The sequence below is a fragment of the Tiliqua scincoides genome, chromosome 3 (assembly GCF_035046505.1).
Source record: "Tiliqua scincoides isolate rTilSci1 chromosome 3, rTilSci1.hap2, whole genome shotgun sequence".
In the NCBI taxonomy this organism is placed as follows: Eukaryota; Metazoa; Chordata; class Lepidosauria; order Squamata; family Scincidae; genus Tiliqua; species Tiliqua scincoides.
Genome location: NC_089823.1, coordinates 23,709,740 through 23,728,281, shown reverse-complemented (window position 1 = coordinate 23,728,281; position 18,542 = coordinate 23,709,740). Strand labels below are relative to the sequence as shown.

The 18,542-nt window shown below is 42.2% G+C and overlaps 1 protein-coding gene across 3 annotated transcripts in view; it reads left to right on the top strand.

Moving 5' to 3' along the window:
- SACS (sacsin molecular chaperone) overlaps positions 1-18,542 on the top strand; it is a 69,044-nt gene that overhangs the window by 29,925 nt on the left and 20,577 nt on the right. For 2 of the 3 annotated variants that reach the window (XM_066620800.1, XM_066620798.1), the window contains 7 exons: positions 5,221-5,371; positions 6,662-6,749; positions 8,777-8,862; positions 10,352-10,463; positions 12,297-12,443; positions 13,723-15,199; positions 17,514-17,605. In XM_066620800.1, the coding sequence (XP_066476897.1) occupies positions 5,221-5,371; positions 6,662-6,749; positions 8,777-8,862; positions 10,352-10,463; positions 12,297-12,443; positions 13,723-15,199; positions 17,514-17,605 (2,153 nt within the window). Of the gene's footprint in view, positions 1-2,972; positions 3,040-5,220; positions 5,372-6,661; positions 6,750-8,776; positions 8,863-10,351; positions 10,464-12,296; positions 12,444-13,722; positions 15,200-17,513; positions 17,606-18,542 lie in introns of those variants that run through there. The other variant, XM_066620799.1, reaches the window with a different exon arrangement.

The window sequence follows — 18,542 nt, the reverse complement described above, 5'->3', positions numbered from 1 at the left end:
CAGGGTAGAATAAAGTGTAAATGAAATTATTGCAAGAAGAAATAAAAGATATTCAGCAGAGCAGTGTTTTTCAAACTTTTTTTGCACCAGAATCCACTTTTTAAAATGACAATCCATTGTGAACCACTAGGCAAAAAAAATCTATAATTTATTATTTATAATAATTAATAAATTTTTGATTAATAGTAAATGGCGTCCTGTGCTCCCAAGGCTGTTCGAAACCCTACATATAGTACATGTGTATGTAGACATTTGCTAGACCAGAGATGTCAAAGTTGTTTCATACAGAGGGCCAAGGTTAGCATTCACGGTGCCTGCTGAGGGCCAAAGTGACATCAGTAACCAGAAAGTGACAATAAGCAGATAATGGCCAGAAGTAAGCACATAGAAACTCATTAGCTGCAAATGACAGAAGAAAAAATGTGCAAATCTTGTTCATATTTTCAAGCTATGAGAGAACCCAATTATGAGGCTGGAAAAGTCCAGTTATAACGGGGGCTGGATAAATTGCTTCCAGGGGCTGCATTCGGCCCCCGGGTTAACACCCCTGTGCTAGACTCTCCCTTGAAATGGAGTTCATGGACTGTTCCCCCAAACCCTTTCAGTCATTACAGCAGTGGTTTTCATGGAGAGTTTAAGTTTCATGGAAACTCATGGAGAGTCTGAGCCACTGTAAGTGCTTGCAGGGACGGGGGGGGGGGAGGCAGCGGGGGCAGGGGGGAGGCAGCGGCGTGATCCCCAGGATTGTGCTGCTCAGGGGGCTTGGGTGCACTTACCCAAGCCTCCTGCAGCCTCCCTGGGGTGGGGGAGCCCAGTGCGACCTTTGGCAGGGCTCCCCGTAGCAGTGGAAGTGGAGCGATCGTGCTTTGCTAAAGTGGAAGGCTGAAACTGGGTTCACACGTGATCTATGGCATGCCAATTACTAGAGAAAATTGGAAGTGACATTTTAATTTGGGGTTATGAAGTTTATCTCATACCAGCTAACAATTTTTTTCTGCAAACAGGGAAAGGGTGCTTGCAAAGTTTTTGTTTTTTTTAATGTTTCAAAAACTTTTCATGACCCACTGGTGGATCCCGACCCAGTTTGGGAAACACTGGATTAGAGAAATGCTGCTCATGGTACAGTACAAGGCATTAGCCTGGATACTAGTTCCTTGTGCACCACGAAGGAATTATTTTTATGTGTGTGCTGCCATTTCTGTGGAGTTTGGCCTGGGTGTCCTGCCAGGGCAGAGATGGTCTGGAGTGACGCAGTCTTCCCAGGAAGGCAGGAATGAAGCTGCGTCTTTAGGGGGATGCTTTTCCTCACTTGTAGAAGATGCAGAAGAGCATGACCAAAATGATTACTGGGCTTGGGTACCTCCCTTATGAGGAAAGGCTACAGCATTTGGAGCTCTTCAGTTCCAGAAAAAAGGTGCCTGAGGAGGGGCATGATTGAACATACAAAATTGTGCAGGGGGTGGATCGAGACTCTTTTTCCTCTCACACAACACCAGAACTAGGGGACATACACTAAAATTAAGTGTTGGGAGAGTTAGGACTGACAAAAGACAATCTTTCTTTACCCACTGTGTGGTTAGTCTGTGGAACTCCTTGCCAAAGGATGTGGTGATGGTGTCTGGCCTGGATGCCTTTGAAAGGGGATTGGGCAGATTTCTGGAGGAAAAGTTCATCACAAATTACAAGCCATGATGGGTATGTGCAACCTCCTGATATTAGAAGGAGGCTACCTCAGAAGACCAGGTGCAAGGGAAGGCATCAGGAAGCTGGACTTGATTGTCCTTTGGCTTGATCCGCAGGGGCTATTCTTATGTTCTTATGACATGCCAGGTGCAAGGGAGGGCACCAGGATGCAGGTCTCTTGTCTGCTCCCTGAGGCACCTGGTGGGTCACTGTGAGAAGAAGGAAGCTGGACTAGATGAGCCTTTCGTCTGATCCAGCGGGGCTCTTCCTATGTAATTAGCTTGTGGAACTCCTTGCCACAGGATGTGGTGATGGTGTCTGGCCTGGATGCCTTTGAAAGGGGATTGGGAATATTTCTGGAGAAAAAGTTCATCACAAGTTTCAAGCCATGATGAGTAAGTGCAACCTCCTGATTTTAGAAGGAGGCTACCTTAGTAGGTCAAGTGCAAGACCGGGCCTCAGGATGCAGGTCTCTTGTGGTCTTGTGTGCTCCCTGAAGCATCTGCTGGGTCACTGTGAGATGCAGGAAGCTGGACTAGATGGGCCTTTGGTCTGATCCAGCAATACTCTTCCTATGGCATTAACCTGTGGAACTCCTTGCCACAGGATGTGGTGATGGTGTGTGGCCTGGATGCCTTTAAAAGGGGACTGGACAAATTTCTGGAGGAAAAATCCATAACGGGTTACAAGCCATGATGGGCATATGCAACCTCCTGGTTCTAGGAGGCTACGTCAGAATGCCAGGCGCAAAGGGCGGGGTACCAGGATGCAGGAATCTTGTGGCCTTGGGTGCTGTGGGATGCAGGAAGCTGGACCAGATGGGACTGTGGCCTGATCCAGCGGGGCTATTCCAATGTAATTAGCCTGTGGAACTCCTTGCCACAGGATGTGGTGATGGCGTCTGGCCTGGGTGCCTTTAAGAGGGGACAGGCCGTTGTTGTGGGGCCCTGCCAGAGGCTTTGGGGGCACTGGCTCAATACTGCCGAGGGAGAAGGGGTGCCTCAGGAGGGAGCAGCCCTGGCGTGACCCAGTCCCTGCTGGGCGAGGACGCCGCAGTGCTTTGCCGCAGTCTGAAGGGGGAACGACGCAGCGCTCGCTCGCTCGCTCTTCCCTTCCCCGCTCGGCCAGCCTCCCCTCCCCCCCCCGCTTCTCCTTCCCCTGCTGCGGGGAGCCACCTCGGGCAGGCACTGCCCTCTTCCTCGGGCGGCCCCACCCCTTCCCCCATGTGCGGAGGGCGGCGAGGCCTGCCGGATGCCGCAGCTAACGGTCTCCTTTCGCGTGCCGGGCGCGAGCGCGGCGAGTTCGAACTGGCCTGCCTGAGGCGCTGAGGAGGCCGCGGGGCCTTCGGAGGGGCATGTGAGTGGGCGAGGCGGGGCTGGGCGGCGCGCGGGAGGGGGGACGGTTGGAACGGTTGGTCACACCCCACCCCCCCCAGGGAGAAGGGCGGGGGGAGGGGCCCCCGCACGCGCCTGGCTCTCCTCCCCGGGGCGCCCCATGGAACTCTGGGCTTCGTAGATAGAATGGGGCGCTTGCCCAGACAAGGCAGTGCTGTGGTGGCACCTTCAGGGCTTGGGCTCTGAGGGGCTTCCTGAGGGGGGTGGGTGGCATTTACCAGCTCAGGTTATCACGAGGACTGTATTCCCCCTTTCATGGCTGAGGTGCGCGGGGCACCCACACTCCTTTATATGTCCTGGCACAGGGTGACCAGACGGCTGGGACATGCACTGGGTGGTGAGGCAGAGCCTCCCCACCGGAGTTCTTTGAAAAGCACCGCCACCTTGTGAGGTGTGCAAGCACTCACAGCCACACGCTGGGGAGGCAGGTGAGGCAGAGCCTCCCCACTGGAGTCCTTTGAAAAGCACCATTGCCTTGTGAGGTGCCCAAGCACCACTGCTCATGAGGCAGAGCCTCCCCACTGGAGTCCTTTGAAAAGCGTGAGGCACCCAAGCACCCACAACCCATGCATTCTAGGGGCAGAGCCTCCTCACCGGAGTCCTTTGAAAAGTGCCACTGCTGTGTGAGGCGCCCAAGCACCCACAACCAATGCACTCTGCAGCAATGCTTCTCAAAGGACTCCAGTGTGGAGACTCTGCATCACCTGCTTCCCCACGCACTGCACATCCCTGCCAGATGTCATAACTGTCGAAGAGGACCAGGTACCCAAAATGTAGGACACCTGAGAAAAATGTAGGACACGACAAACTAAAAGCTCAAAACACTCATGTATGTTGATTTCAAGTGGTTAATTTAAACCCTATGTTACTTATGAGTAAGTTTAAAACTATACTACCCATAATTTATTCCATATAATTTATTAATTACAAGAAGGCTCTGTGCTGCCTGCTCACAGGGAAAAGGCTGAAAAAGAGGATATATGTAGATAAGAGGGGATATAACTTTTGGAGATATAACATATATATCTGGGTGTTAATTTAGATTATTAAGATACAAAGCTGTAAGTAATTAGAATGTTCAACTTTGCCCATGTTACACTGTTTGAAGTACTCTTTGTTCTTTTTATAGTATTTATGCGCCTTTAATGTTTATTTTCTTAATGTGTTTTTCCTTCCTTTTTACTTTAGTATTATAAATAAATGTAAAAAAAGAAAAAGAGAACATCTGGTCACTCTGTCTTGGCAACTTCAGGCATCTTCCAAAAAGAGGTCAAAAAAAATTTAGAGGTATTTCTTCCACATCCCTTCATGTTTGAACCTAAAAAAGGTTATGGCACAACCACGTGCTAATTTTCACAGTACCATAGGAATCTATTTGTCTTTTTTAAGAGGATCCTCTCTCCCAGTTTTAATTGTGCTTTGTAAAATGAAACTTGGTGCTGTGGTGTGGAGGGTAAGTTGCTTGTGTGTGGCATCTGTTTGCTGCTGCTGTGAAGGAGAGTGCCATGTTCTCTTTCTGCCTCAGTACTTGGAGGTGCTGTTGGTTCTTTCATCACTTTTGATCTGGAGGAAGTTATAGATGCAAACACCTCCTCCCAAGCCCCTAGAATGGGTGCCCTCAAAAACATGATGTGGAAGAAGTATCTCTTAACTACCTCTCTTTTTGTGTAATACTGCAGAAATTCCTATCGGACTGAAACAAAAAATTTAACAAAAACAAAACAAAAATGGGTGAAAACTGTATAGGGTGGTTTACCAGTGTATAATTCACATATGTTATTGCTGCAGGTTGGTGAAGGTCATTAATTTGGATGATTTCAATAACAATTGCAGTATACACATTCTTATAAATGTGTTACTGGATATTAGCAGGAAGGGCAGTATCCTGACAGCCAGTTGCTGGATAAAACATCACTGCCATCACGCTCATTTGTAAACTTCCTAAGGTACTTGGTTGGCCATTGTCCAGAACAGACAATTCTTACATATTGTTATTAGTTGATGAAATTACATCTGAAGAATTTATAGAGGTTTGAGAGGCTACATATGGTAACTAGCAAAACTTATCACTCTGTCTTTTTATTGCTGTTTTCTTTTTGCTGTTCATTTAAACATAACTCTCTTTGATTTGTTGTTGATTTAGGTCAGCCAGGGTAACCGTGCTTCATGACTATGTGGGCTGCAGAACGTTTGAGGTACCATCTTCAGTGTCTGTGGGAGCCATCAAAGAGTTAATTTATCCTGAGACAGGTTTCCCAGTAAAAGAGCAATGTCTGCATTACCATGGAAGGGAGGTAAGCCTCTTCTTGGAAATTCCCTAACTGGGGCCCAGGTATTATTTTTGAAATAATTCATCTCATGAATGACATGATGATGATAATTTTTGTTAAAGTGTAACAGCCCAATTCTATGCATGCCTACTCAGAAGAAAGTCCCATTGAATCAAATGGGATCTACTCCCAGATAAGCATGTATAGGATTGCAATCTAATAAACTGGAACACTGACTTGTGTATACATGGGTGTACTAGTAAATAAACTTCTGTTACGCTTGGCAGTGCAAAGACAAAGTGTTCTCCTGAAAGAGTTGGGATTATAAATATTGTTTTTCAGACATAATTCAAAGCACTGATTTTGATATCCAGAACCTTAAATGGGATATCCAGAGTGCCTTTTTCATTGTGTCCCAGTGCAAGATCTAGATAGACTGAATAGGGCTTCTTAAGAGTGCCAACTGTGACCTAAAGCAGTAGTGTCTTTGCGCAACCCCTTGTGCTGCTCTCTTTCCTGCCTTTCATCTGTAATAAGTAGGAGGTCACAATGAGCAGTAGAAAAGTATGCTACTAGGAAAATCACGGAGAGCTGGAATTCTGGAACTGATGGTTGGGAGTTCCTGTACCTTGAGAGAGTGTATTTTGAAAAATAAGAATGTATGTATAAATGAGGTTCACAAATGGAAGATTTGTTGTAACCCAGATTGATTAAAATGTACATAAGTAGTGGTAAATAAAATGATACATTTTATTGAACCACTTTAACGTTAGTGTGAGTGAAATCTTTTATGTTACTAAAGGCGCAATCCTAACCCCTTATGTTGGTGCTTTCCAGCACTGACATAAGGGCTATGCAGCACTGAGGTAAGGGAACAAAAATTCCCTTACTTTGGGGAGGCCTCCGTGAGTGACACCCAACTGCAGGATGCAGTGCATGTCCCATTGGCAAAGCTATGCCAGTGCTGGAAAGCACTGACATAAGGGGTTAGGTTTGCGCCCTCAATGTATGGATATTTGCTTGCACATGTGTGTTGTATAAAAGGATTTCACCTTTTTAAAAAAGTATAATTCACTGGTGTTTCCAGCACATTGATATAACTTTGTGGTTCTATAACAAACTTATAAGTCTCTTTAAGCATTTTGTGACCTTTGGTGTATGTTATCATGTCCTCTTCTATATCCTGATTACTTTTGAGAAAGCAGCTGCTAACTTCTCATTTGTTGACTTTTAGTAGTCAAAGGTGGATGCAGTTTATTTACTTTGATGTAAAGTATGCACCATTAAAAAAACTAACAACTTTTTACCTTTCAGTTATTGGACTGTGTCAAGATTGAGGACCTTCAGGCTTCTCAGAATCATGTATTTCTAACTCTTTTGTCAAAGGGCCTGAAAGGAGGAGGTATGGTAAATTATGATAAATCAGCCCTTTGGCTCCTTTTCCCTTCCAGTCCCATTCCTCCCTCTCTTTATTTTTGTTACCCATCTGTCTTGCCTCCAGAGTGATAGAACTTTTGGACAAGGTGATGTCACAGTGTATGATAAACAAAGTAGTGTTGGTTATTTAGATAAACTGCAATGTATGTCTACTTAGAAGTAAATCCCATTTATTTAATGGGCCTTACTTCCAAGTAAGTGTGTGTAAGATTGCAGCCTAAGAAATCCTACATCTTTGTGTTATGCCAAATTGAAAATAGAACCCCCAAATTTAGATTTCTTACAGTTGGAGTGGAAGACTGAAGCTGATAATAGAAATCACATCAGTGCAGTGGGCAGCAGTTCTTAAAATTCTGCCAAGTTTCAATAGCTCATACATTAAAAATAACACAATGTAAGATTGTTCATAGGGTTCATTGGACACCCTTATGTGTGTTCAGGAGAAATTTATATCCTAACACTAATATTGATTCTGTGGAGAGAAAAAAGGGGAATACTTACTCATATGTTGTGTCAGTGCCAGATTGTGAATTATTTTTAGATATGAATTACGAATCATGTTAGCATTATTTCTTTGATAGATTATGATATTTAAAGTAGTGGTTCTTGCACATTAAGCAAACTTAAGCCAACTTAGTGGCTATCACAACATAGGCCAGTTAGCCTAACATCTGTTCCAGGTAAGATGGTGGAATGCCTCATCAAAGAGAAAATCTTAAAACACATAGACCAGTGGTTCTCACACATTTAGCACGGGGACCCACTTTTTAGAATGAGAATCTGTCAGGATCCATCAGAAGTAATGTCATGACTGGAAGTGACATCATCAAGCAGGAAAATTTTAAACAATCCTGGGCTGCAATCCTACCCATGCTTACTCAGGAGTAAGTCCCATTTACTATCATTGTTAAAAGAATATACATAGTAGCTTGTTAAAAGTTCAGATCTGTAACATTTCCCCAAATGCAGTCGCATATCATGGTAGCATCAAGTCTAATATATTAAAAATAAAATATTGAAATGATTGGGGACCCACCTAAAATTGGCTCACGACCCACCTAGTGGGTCCCTACCCACAGTTTGAGAAACACTGCTTTAAAGAATTGTGGGTGCAATCCTGCGCCCTTTTGCTGGACTAGGAGGGTTGCAAACGTGCCATAAGGCATGTTTGCGCCTCCTCAGGAAGAAGCCGGGCTGGTGTTCCGAGAAGTGCCAGCCTGCAGAGGCTGACGGAAGCCTCCATGCCAGCTTCCTCCCAGTGCTTTGCGTACGCTTGGATGTACCAACTCAAGGACAAAAGGGAAGTGGGAGGAGGTGGGAGGGAGGCGTTCCTGGGCAGGGGGAGGGCGGGTGGGGGGGCGACCCCTGGGACAGGTGGGGAGCGGGATCCAGGGCTGGGTTCCGGCAGTTCCCAGGGAGAACAGAGTGGCTCCAAGCCGCTCCACTCTCCTTGGACGTGGCGCAAATCTGAGGAGACCCATCGGCGACAGAAGCCCTTACCCAGAGGTAAGGGGAAATGTTTCCCCTTGCCTCTGACTGAGCCACTTGTGGCCACTATCCTTCTGTGCCCTGAGATGGTCTTCAGGCGTCTCTTTGTACTGGAGTCTCCTGTACCAAAACAATAGTATCCAGAGGTTTGGCTCAGCAGCATGTTGTTGGGGTATGCTACAGCAGCACACAGTTCACACAAGAACCTTTTGTGTGAACACCGCTCTCTTTCATGCAGAATCTTTCACCAACAGTGGTGACAGGCATGTGTCTTTTAGCACTCATGCTAATGTTCCAAGGAGTTCTCATTGCGTTGGGAATTCACATTGCTGCATAAAGTATGGAATTTCAAATTGAAATTACTTTTAAGTAAGTTTGCATAAATTTTCAGCTTATCTGTAAATCAACAATAAAAGTCCAAATCCAGTAAATGCAACAATATGCCGAAAGATAGCATGTATTTTAAAAATAAGATCACAAACATATTGTTGCTTCTTTATCTAGGTCGTTTTGGGCAAACAACTCCACCACTTGTTGATTTCCTTAAAGATATTTTAAGAAGATACCCTGAAGGAGGACAAATCCTTAAAGTAAAGTATAATATATATAAAATATAAAAATTTTCAAATATTATCAAAGATTTCTACAACGTTGTGCCTGTTTTTCTGTCCAAGCCAGTTGCTTTTGTTGTATTTCACTGTCCTATTTTGTGAAGTCAGTAGTATGAAGAAACAATTCAGGGAGTTTATTTTGTGAGAAGGGTGGAAAGAGGCAATGCATTACCATCTCCATTCCTGTGTTAAAAAATACATACACAGAGATGAAATCTGACAGACAGGGGACTGGGGAATACTATTATGAAGGCTTTTTATCATCCCAGAGCTCGTTTCATACCTACATTTCATAATTAGACATTGTAAAGGGATTGCAATACTGATAGATGATCTACACTAGCTTTTATGTTTTAAGTTTTGTATTTTTTTTATTAAAAATGGGTACCCCATTGTTGGGAGAAAGATTGGGGTATAAATCTTTTAAATAAATCACTGCTACTTGTCATACAGCAATATGAATAAAAAGCATAGAAATTATGAAGTCCCTCCTCTTCAACAGCTCATGCACCTCAAATGTAATTATTAGTGTTAACTAAAGTTTATATTCTGAACTCATAAAGAACATCAGGAGTTATGCATTGTAAGTAAAGCAAAAATTTTCAGGATCTTGTTACGGTTATATTATGAATTGGAGTATGGGCTTTGTTTTTCTGCTGCTGTAAAACTATTATTTTAGTGACAAATTTAACACTCCCCATGGTAGATGTGTGTTACTATAGGTTCCACATGAGATAAAAAAAACTGAGAAAAATATGAACTGCCAATAATAAAGATACCATCTTAACTAATGTGCCTCTCAATATGTTGTACCAGCAAGGCAGTAATACATTCAAGAAAAACTTAAGGGCCCAATTCTATGCTTTTCCTCACCATAGCATGCATTCATGCCAAAATGGACTGTGCTGTATGCTGTGGTGGTGGGGTGATCAGGAGGCTTAGGAGGGAAAAGGAAAAATATTTTACCACGCCCCTTCACTGTCAGTTGGTCTTCTTGGACCTGTGCAAGTCCAAGGAGACAAGGGTGTGTGTAGGCTTGCTCCAAGGGGATAGCATCTGGTGCAAACCTCCTGTACTGCCCCCCCTTCCTCTGACATGCCTCCGGCCCTCTCCCATTTTGCCCCATTCCATCCACTCTACCTACTCACCAATGTGGATGGACCACCTTCTCCCCACCGCTGTGGGCTGGACCTCCACAGCATATTAGTGGCAGTCCAGAATCATGTGCCTATGCATGCTTCCAGATCGCGGTTTGCAATGGCTGTGTTCCAACAGTAGCAACACTGCATATATTTGGTCTGTTAGTGGTTGAAACATTTGCTGTGTTTTTCTGCATTGTACCTTATGTTTTAATGAGTAATAATTTGACCATAACAACTGTGATTACATTTGCATAATCAAGTATGTTTTGTCCTGATGTTTCAGTTACTTTTTTGAAACTTTTTAAAAAGAATGTTTTTTTCTAAAGGAATTGATTCAGAATGCAGAAGATGCTGGTGCCACAGAAGTTAAGTTCCTGTATGATGAAACTCAATATGGGACAGAGTCTCTCTGGTCAAAAGAAATGGCCCAGTACCAAGGTAAGTGTATTTTTTCATATTTAATTTTGTTTTTCAATTACTTGTTTTCCTGTGATTCACTGATACAACAAGAAGCATCATTGGTGCTAAAACTGCATTGTTACATCTGGCACTTGCCTTTTAGGGATCAATATTTGATGTGAATCCCAGCTGCATCAGTTTGCTTACCAGTATGGTCCACCATAGACTTCTATTGCCAGTTAAAATTAAATTTTTGCCAAGTAATCAAGCTCCAATTATCAGTATGCCTTATCTCAATCAATCAGAGGGCAGAGCCTTTCAACTGAAAAGTTTTGTTTCTTGCTAAAGCAGGCTCATTAGAAGCAATGCAGAGATCATTTGTTTCTATAGTAACTTTCCTGGGAAGTTCCACCCAAAGTTAACCTTTTATTCTCCTCTGTTCCATTTTGCAAATGCTGTTGCAGCCTGGTTCTGTTTAGCAAAGGCTTGCATTTAGCAGAGATCTGTTTTTTTCAACGCCAGGATGGGATCCTCCTTTCCATTTGAAGCAAAGTCCCAGGCTACAATTCAATGCACCATTACTTAAGAATAACACCCATGGAAAGCAGTAGGTCTACTTCTGAGTAAAAAGAGTTGCAAATATATGCAGCTGCATCTCTCTGCTGTGAATTGAATTGCACACCCTCAATTATGTGTTATGGGTTGTATGTTTTATGTAGAGCTTCTGGCTTAACACACCAGACATCTTAAAGGTAGATTTGATTCATGGATCTCCTGCAGTGGTTCCCAACCTTTTTCACTTGCATATCCCTTGGCAGTCCATTTGCATAAATTGTACCCTTCATATTAGCAAAATGTTTGTAATTAATAATACAAGCCCTCATCTCCTCTATATGAAAGCCCAGACTTCATGTATTTATCACAGTTCTGCACCAGAAGTGTGCTGAGAGATTCTGGGTGATTGATCGCTTTCTATATTATGTTTTAGCTTTTTTACTGTGCTGGTTTTCAATCACTGGTTCATAGATGAATTGATGACCAAAAACTAGCTATTAGTGGGGCTTTCACAACCAACTAGCTACCTTCCTTCCTGCCTTGCTGGCCCTGCAAAGCATTCTGGAGTACGACCTGCTGGTTCATAGATAAATTGATGACCAAAAACTAGCTATTGATAGAGCTTTCACAGCCAACTAGCTACCCCCCTTCCTGACTTGCTGGTCCTTGCAAGACATTCCTGCCTTGCAAGGCATTCTAGAGCACTACCTGCTTTTTTTTTTTTTTTTTTTTTTTGCCATTATTCCATTCTTTTTCAAATACCCCTAAAGGTCCTGTTGAGTGTCCCTGGGAGTACATGAATACCAAGTTAGGAACCACTGTTCTACTGGTATGTTGTTTACAGTGCACTTACTCTGATAGTGTTTACAAAAAGGTGGCTAAGACCAGAATTTAAAAAGAATAAAAATGTATCTTATGATCTTTTACTATGCTTTTAATAAATTAGAGACTGTACAGTTCTTACGTGACAATTAGTGGTAGGTTATTTTTCAGGATCTGGCCTCGGGTAAAATCAGACAAAACTATAGTCCAACTTATCCAAGGGTCATAGAAAATTCCATGATTTTTGCCTCAAAACCTGCCCTCAGCTTATCTGTGGGATCGACTTATAGGCGAGTGTCTCCTGTATGCATTGTTGTTAGCATAGATTTCTCATTAGTTAGTTAAAAACAAGTTTTTGAAGTCACCCAAACCTTAAATTTGTAAGAGAAGGGATCAAAAACCATTTGTTTATCCCAATAGTCTTACAATATTAATTTCATTCAAATGAAAATGAAATCACATTTTGAATTTCTTTTGTCTTATATTATCCCTTAGGACCTGCACTTTATGTATACAACAATGCAGTTTTTACTCCTGAGGACTGGCATGGCATTCAGGAAGTAGCAAGAAGTAGAAAAAAGGATGATCCTCTCAAAGTTGGAAGATTTGGAATTGGATTTAATTCAGTTTATCACATAACAGGTATGTATAGAGAAGTTCTTATTTTAAGAACATTTTTAAAAGCATGTACAGCAGTGGTTCCCAAACTGTGGGTTGTGACCCACTGGTGGGTCATCATCTAATTTTTGGTGGGTTGCCAAAGAGTGATGGAAAGATTAGAACTGATTGCATCAAGCCTTGGGACTATTCAAAAATCAGATACTGTAGCTGCTAATTACCCTGCAAAGAACTCAGCTCCTGCAGTTTGCAAGCTAGAGTGACTATAGGGAGTAATTGACAGTTTTTTCCTGGTTATTATTATAAATTAGTAAAATATTACTTTTCTAGTTCTCTCTTAGTCTTATAAAGCTAGGTGGGTCCTGATAGAGTGTCATTTTAAAAAAGTGGGTTCCAGTGCTAAAATGTTTGGGAACCACTGATGTTCAGGATTGTACTACAATCCTGAACACCAGCAGTTCCCAAACTCCTGCAAGGAAGTTGGGATTGCTTTTAGTCTTGGCATGAAAACTGGAAGTGCACTCCAATTGTTGACTGTAATGATTTTGAGCATTGCAGAGGTCCACAGAGGGCACTGTGAGCCTTCCAGACCCTCCTGAAGGCCAGCCAACCCCCCCCCCCCAGGTAAGGGAGAAAGCCTGTTGTTCCCTGCGGTGCTGGAATTGCTTCAGCATCGTCAGGACACTCATTTCTGGGCCACTGCCCTCAAGGGGGAATGGCCCACTTCCAGTTCCTCTGGTGGGTCACGATCCATCAGTTTGGGAACTGCTGCTGTACATGCTTACCTGGAAGTAACTTTGGGGACTTCCTTCATTGATCTTGAAAGGCTTACTTCTGAGTATAAATGCTGAAAGACCATAATCTCCAAGGGCATTTGCACCATCTGTATGCACATTTAAAGTTTGTTTTGTTTTGAATTTTAAAACTAGCTTACAGTGCAATCTCATGAAGCAAGTTCCATTAAGTTCAGTGGGGTTTACTCCATGGAAAGCATGTATAGAATTGCAGTCTTAGTATTTTGGGTATGAGCTGTTTTACAGAAGAATGTGGTAATGTGTCCATCAGTAGTTGTTTCCCTTTAAAATTTTATAGGTCTTTTTGCAGACTTTAATTCCCCAAGGTGGTGGAGAGGGCTGTTTGCTTTATGTGGTTGAATTGTAGCAGTTTTTTGTTGGTGATATCTTGTTGTTTAAATGTATTTGTTTATTATATTGGTAATTAATGGATGGCTTTAGAAGCTTTTGTTTTTTGCTCATTTGTATTTTAAGCATGCTGTTCATTGTTCTGGTTTTTCATTTTGTAGATGTCCCTAGCATATTCAGTGGTGACCAAATTGGAATGTTGGACCCTCATCAAATACTTTTTGGACCCCGTGAATCTGGTCAGTGTTGGAATCTAAAAGATGACAGCAAAGAAATTAATGAACTCTCAGACCAATTTACACCTTTCATTGGTGTGTTTGGAAGCACTAAGGACACATTTAAAAATTGCCACTTCCCTGGTACTTTTTTTCGCTTTCCTCTTCGCCAGCAGCCTTCCCAGCTGAGTAGCAATCTGTACAACAAGGAAAAAGTTCTGGAATTGTTTGAATCCTTTAGAGCTGATGCAGATACTGTACTTTTATTTCTCAAAAGTGTGCAGGATGTTTCCTTACATGTTAGGGAAGCTGATGGGACTGAACGACTAATTTTTAGAGTTACTGCCAGTGAGAACAAAGCTCTGAAGCATGAAAGACCCAATTCCATCAAGATTCTGGGAAGCGCAATAGGCCAGTATTGTAAAGGTGTTCCAAGTAATAGCATAACATGTGTGACATACCACATAAACATAATTTTAGAAGATGAGAGTGTTAAAGATGCGCAGAAAACATCTTGGTTGGTATGTAACTGTGTTGGGGGACGAGGAATATGCAATGAATTGGACTGCTTGGCTGATGACTTGAAATATATCCCAATTATTGGTATAGCTATGTCTTTATCAGCAGAAGGAAAAGGAGCTGCAGCACCATTTTCAGGACGAGCATTTTGTTTCCTTCCATTACCTCCTGGTGAGGAAAGCAAGACAGGTCTCCCTGTTCATATTAGTGGATTTTTTGGTCTTACAGATAACAGAAGAAGTATCAAATGGAGAGAGCTTGATCAGTGGCGAGATCCAGCAGCTTTGTGGAATGAGCTCCTTGTGGCCAACATTGTCCCCAAAGCATATGCAACCCTCATATTGGAAGCAATTAAAAGAATGGAAACAGAAGAAAATTCAGATTTTCCTCTCTCAGCTGAGAGAATTTACAGATTATGGCCCCAAAAGAACAAAATAAAAGTGCACTGGCAGCCAATTGTCCAACCTCTTTTGAAAGAGTTGTTTCAGAATGAAGTCATTTACTCAATTAGTGATCACTGGGTAAAGGTGGAGCAAGTGTGTTTTTCAGAAATGGATATGAGCTTGGGATACACCCAAGCTGTGCTCAACTACCTCCAAGACTCAGGGAAAGAAGTTGCTACAGTACCAGATAACATTTCTAATGCAGTAGAGCTAATTGTATCTAGTACCAAACCTGTCAAAAAAGTTACTCCTAGTACTGTACGGCAGATATTAAGAAAGTCTGGACACAAGGGGCCTGCTGAAGAAAAACTTCATATCCTAGACTTTGTGCTTAGTGATGGAAACTACAGTGAGCTTATTGGACTGGAGCTTTTGCCCTTACAGAATGGAAATTTTATTTCATTTTCTTCATCTGCATCAGATCAAGATGCAGTTTACATAACTTCAGAAACTTTTCCAAGGTACAGTATACATTTTATAGTACAGGCACCTCTCAGTTTATGTGTGGGTTACATTCCCGAAAATTAAAATGCATCATATATACTCATGCATAAGTTTAAAAAAATGATACCTTAAAATTTACCCTGAAAACCTGGATTGACTTATACATGGGTTGTTGTGGTAAGGCCTCCTTGGTGTCGAAGAAGAGCTCCTTGTTGAATTGTGAGGGGAGGGGGGGGAGACCAGACTGAGAAGTGGGACACATGGAGAACAGCAAAAACAAAACAGAGATATTTTACCTTGTTCTGAAGCTGCAAGGAAAACAAGAAAGAAGGTGAAGAAGCTTATCGGAATTGTAGTCTTTGTGAGAGCTGCTGCTATGGAAGTACCATACTCCTCACAAAGCCTATAACTCCCATAATCTCTTTCACCTTTCTTCCTGTATAAGAGCAGCTGCTTCGGAACAGTTACTGGTAAGTTGTTTTTCAGGATCTAGCCTTGAGTAAAATCAGGCAAAATTATCTAATTCAAAGGCTCTCATAAACCCCTAAGTTTTACATTTGACTTATCTATAGTTCAGAGTGAATTCCATTATTTTTGGCTTAAAACATGCCCTTGACTAATCCATGAGATTGATTTATACGTGAGTATATATGGTTATTAAAAATGTGAAAATTAAAATGTTTTTGCTGTAAATGGTTAAAGGGGGAAAAGTCATCAAACATGCTGATAACTAGGAGCCCAATCCTATGGATGTCTTCGGAAGTAAGACCCACTGTAGTCAGTGGGACTTACTCCCAGGTAAGTGCAGATAGGATTACAGCCTAGGTGACTTCTGTTTGCCCAAGATGGCATAGCAGGAGGATTGAGGAGGGAGGCTCCTTGGAGTGAGACAGGGATGTTGATGGCTAAGAATGCAATGAATGAAGTAGCAGCTCTGTGAATACATTTTCTTTCTTTTTTTAATCCTCTAGCTTTAGTGGAGACTCCCTCCACCTTGCAGGAAGCTGTCAGCATCTAAAGGGGTTGCTATCTCTTCTTCATTACCTAATTAATTGAATATCAGTGCAACTTTGGAAGTGCTGAGCAAATTCCTCAAATGTCTCCACTCTGAAGCTTTGTGTCTTCTGGAGTGGATTGACTGTGTTGTTTTAAAAATTATGTGTGTGAACTAAGCTTCTGGTATTTTCAAATTGTGCTGTTTCAGAAACATGTAAATCAAGACTGTAATTCAAGAGGTGCCTTTTTTTAATTAGTGTAAGTTTTTAGTATAAATATTAAACAGTATGTCATAATATTCTGAAATAACCTACAGATCTGTCTGTGTTCCTTTCTGAAGAACAGTTTTATCAAGGCAGGCTGCAGAAATATTATCTAAAACTAAATGTTTGGGATAACCAGAACCTTTCATCTTGGAGAGAGCCCCCAACTGCTCCACCCAAGAACAGCATTTGAGGTTAGCTCTGCTTGCCCTAACTTTGGGTGAGGCATCAACAACCACAAGCAGCCTTCAGTGTTTATCTACTCTCATACCCATTTGAGTGCCTTGCAGTGAGCATGGGGACATAATGAAATGAGGAACTTTTGCCTCACTTCTTGGATGAATGGAAATGATTGAATAACAGTGCAGGATTTGGAGAAACAGGGACACTTTGTCCAAGGTTTGGGACGAAACAAGAAAAAAAGCCTCTGTATGTAAAGGCGTGTCCATTTCTAGGCTGTATTTCTGTACGTGTTCCCATAGTTTGGTAGGCATCTCAGCAGCTTGGTTAGAGAGTGGCCTACTGTTGAATTGGAAGGTAGGAAACCACTGAAGTAAAGGTGCACATGAGGCAAAGAGGGCAACAAAAAAGCAGTAGTCACAGAAAAGGACAATGGAAAAAAGGGTAAGGATTTATGGAACTAGCATTTATTCACTTAGCCTTGATTTATGATCACATTTCCATACACCTTCCCATCCTGTGAGGTGCATCTCACTAGTATAATTGTATAGACAGAATCAATAGATTATAATTCCAAATGAATTTGTGGAGAGTGCTGATAACATTTTGGTGGAGTTATATTAGTGCATTGTATAATCCCACTTAGTCTGCAAGCCTGCAGCAAAATAGTAGGATGTGTGTGTAGCCATAGTTGGGCTGAATTGCTACATGATGGCTGAGAAATACCTGGGCCACTTACTTAGGTTGAGGTGGTGTCCGTTGGGAGCATGGAAGCATCCAAAGCTTTTTATTGGTCCAGAATTATAATGTATTACAGCTTTTATAGTATTTGTGATTCTGAACAATTGCAAACAAACAATTAGATGATACTCTGTTTTTAATGACATACTAGGTCCCTCTTCCCAGGTCTTGAAGGAAGATTACTTGCTGATGACTTGAAGCCTCAAGTTATGTCTGGTTTGAAGGATGCTGCCAAAAGCCGAGGTAAAATATATAAATGTGTTTTATCATGATAAAAGAACAGTCACAGTGAATTGATTTGTGCCTGGGGTCAGCTGGTCAAGCCAGAATGATGAGAATTCATATAAATTGCAGACATTCTCAATGATTAATAATCATTTTACTTATCAAGAGGCTATTGTATCTGCTTGATAATTACACTGAAGGATTCTCTGTCTCATTGGTTCCCAAACTGGTGGGTTGTGACTCACCAGCCAGGGGGGAGGCAGGGGAGGCAGCAGTGCGACCCCTGGGACATCCTATCCTCCTTCCTGGTCTTGATCTGCCTTTCCTCGCCTGTTTAGACCTGTGCCTTCTGAATAGTTGGTGCAGGTCTGGGATGATCCATTTAGGCAGTGGATGTTTACCTCTGGGCAAGGGAACAAATGTTTCCTTACTCAGAGGAGACCTCTGGGACTGCTCCCCATAGGATGTAGCATGTGCTCCAGTGTTGTGGCTGCATTGGTGGGGGGAATTGATAGGATTGGGCTGTGTGTCATTTTCATGTACTTAAACATAGTGACAGAGAAACAGTTGCTGTATGAGGAAATGTTTATATACTTTCATATGAAATATGGTGTGAGTTTATTTCACTGTAGTCTCATTGAAAGGGCAGTTCATTTGAATAAAATACATTTTTGTGATGGACTTCATGTCCCTGTGTACATACTGTTTCCTCCTGAGAGTTTATTCATGGAGGAAAAAGTCATGTATAATGCAGACCCTATATTCAAGAAAGTTTTATAGGCAACTATTGTCTTATGTCATATGTAAACTGATGATATTAATTTACAGTTGACGTTGCTGCATCATCTTTGGGAAACCTCCTCTATGGATGTGCTTACCTGGGAATTAAACCCCAAACATAGTGGAACTTCACACACATATAGGGTTGTGCTATTAGTCTCTTCTGTATTTGCTC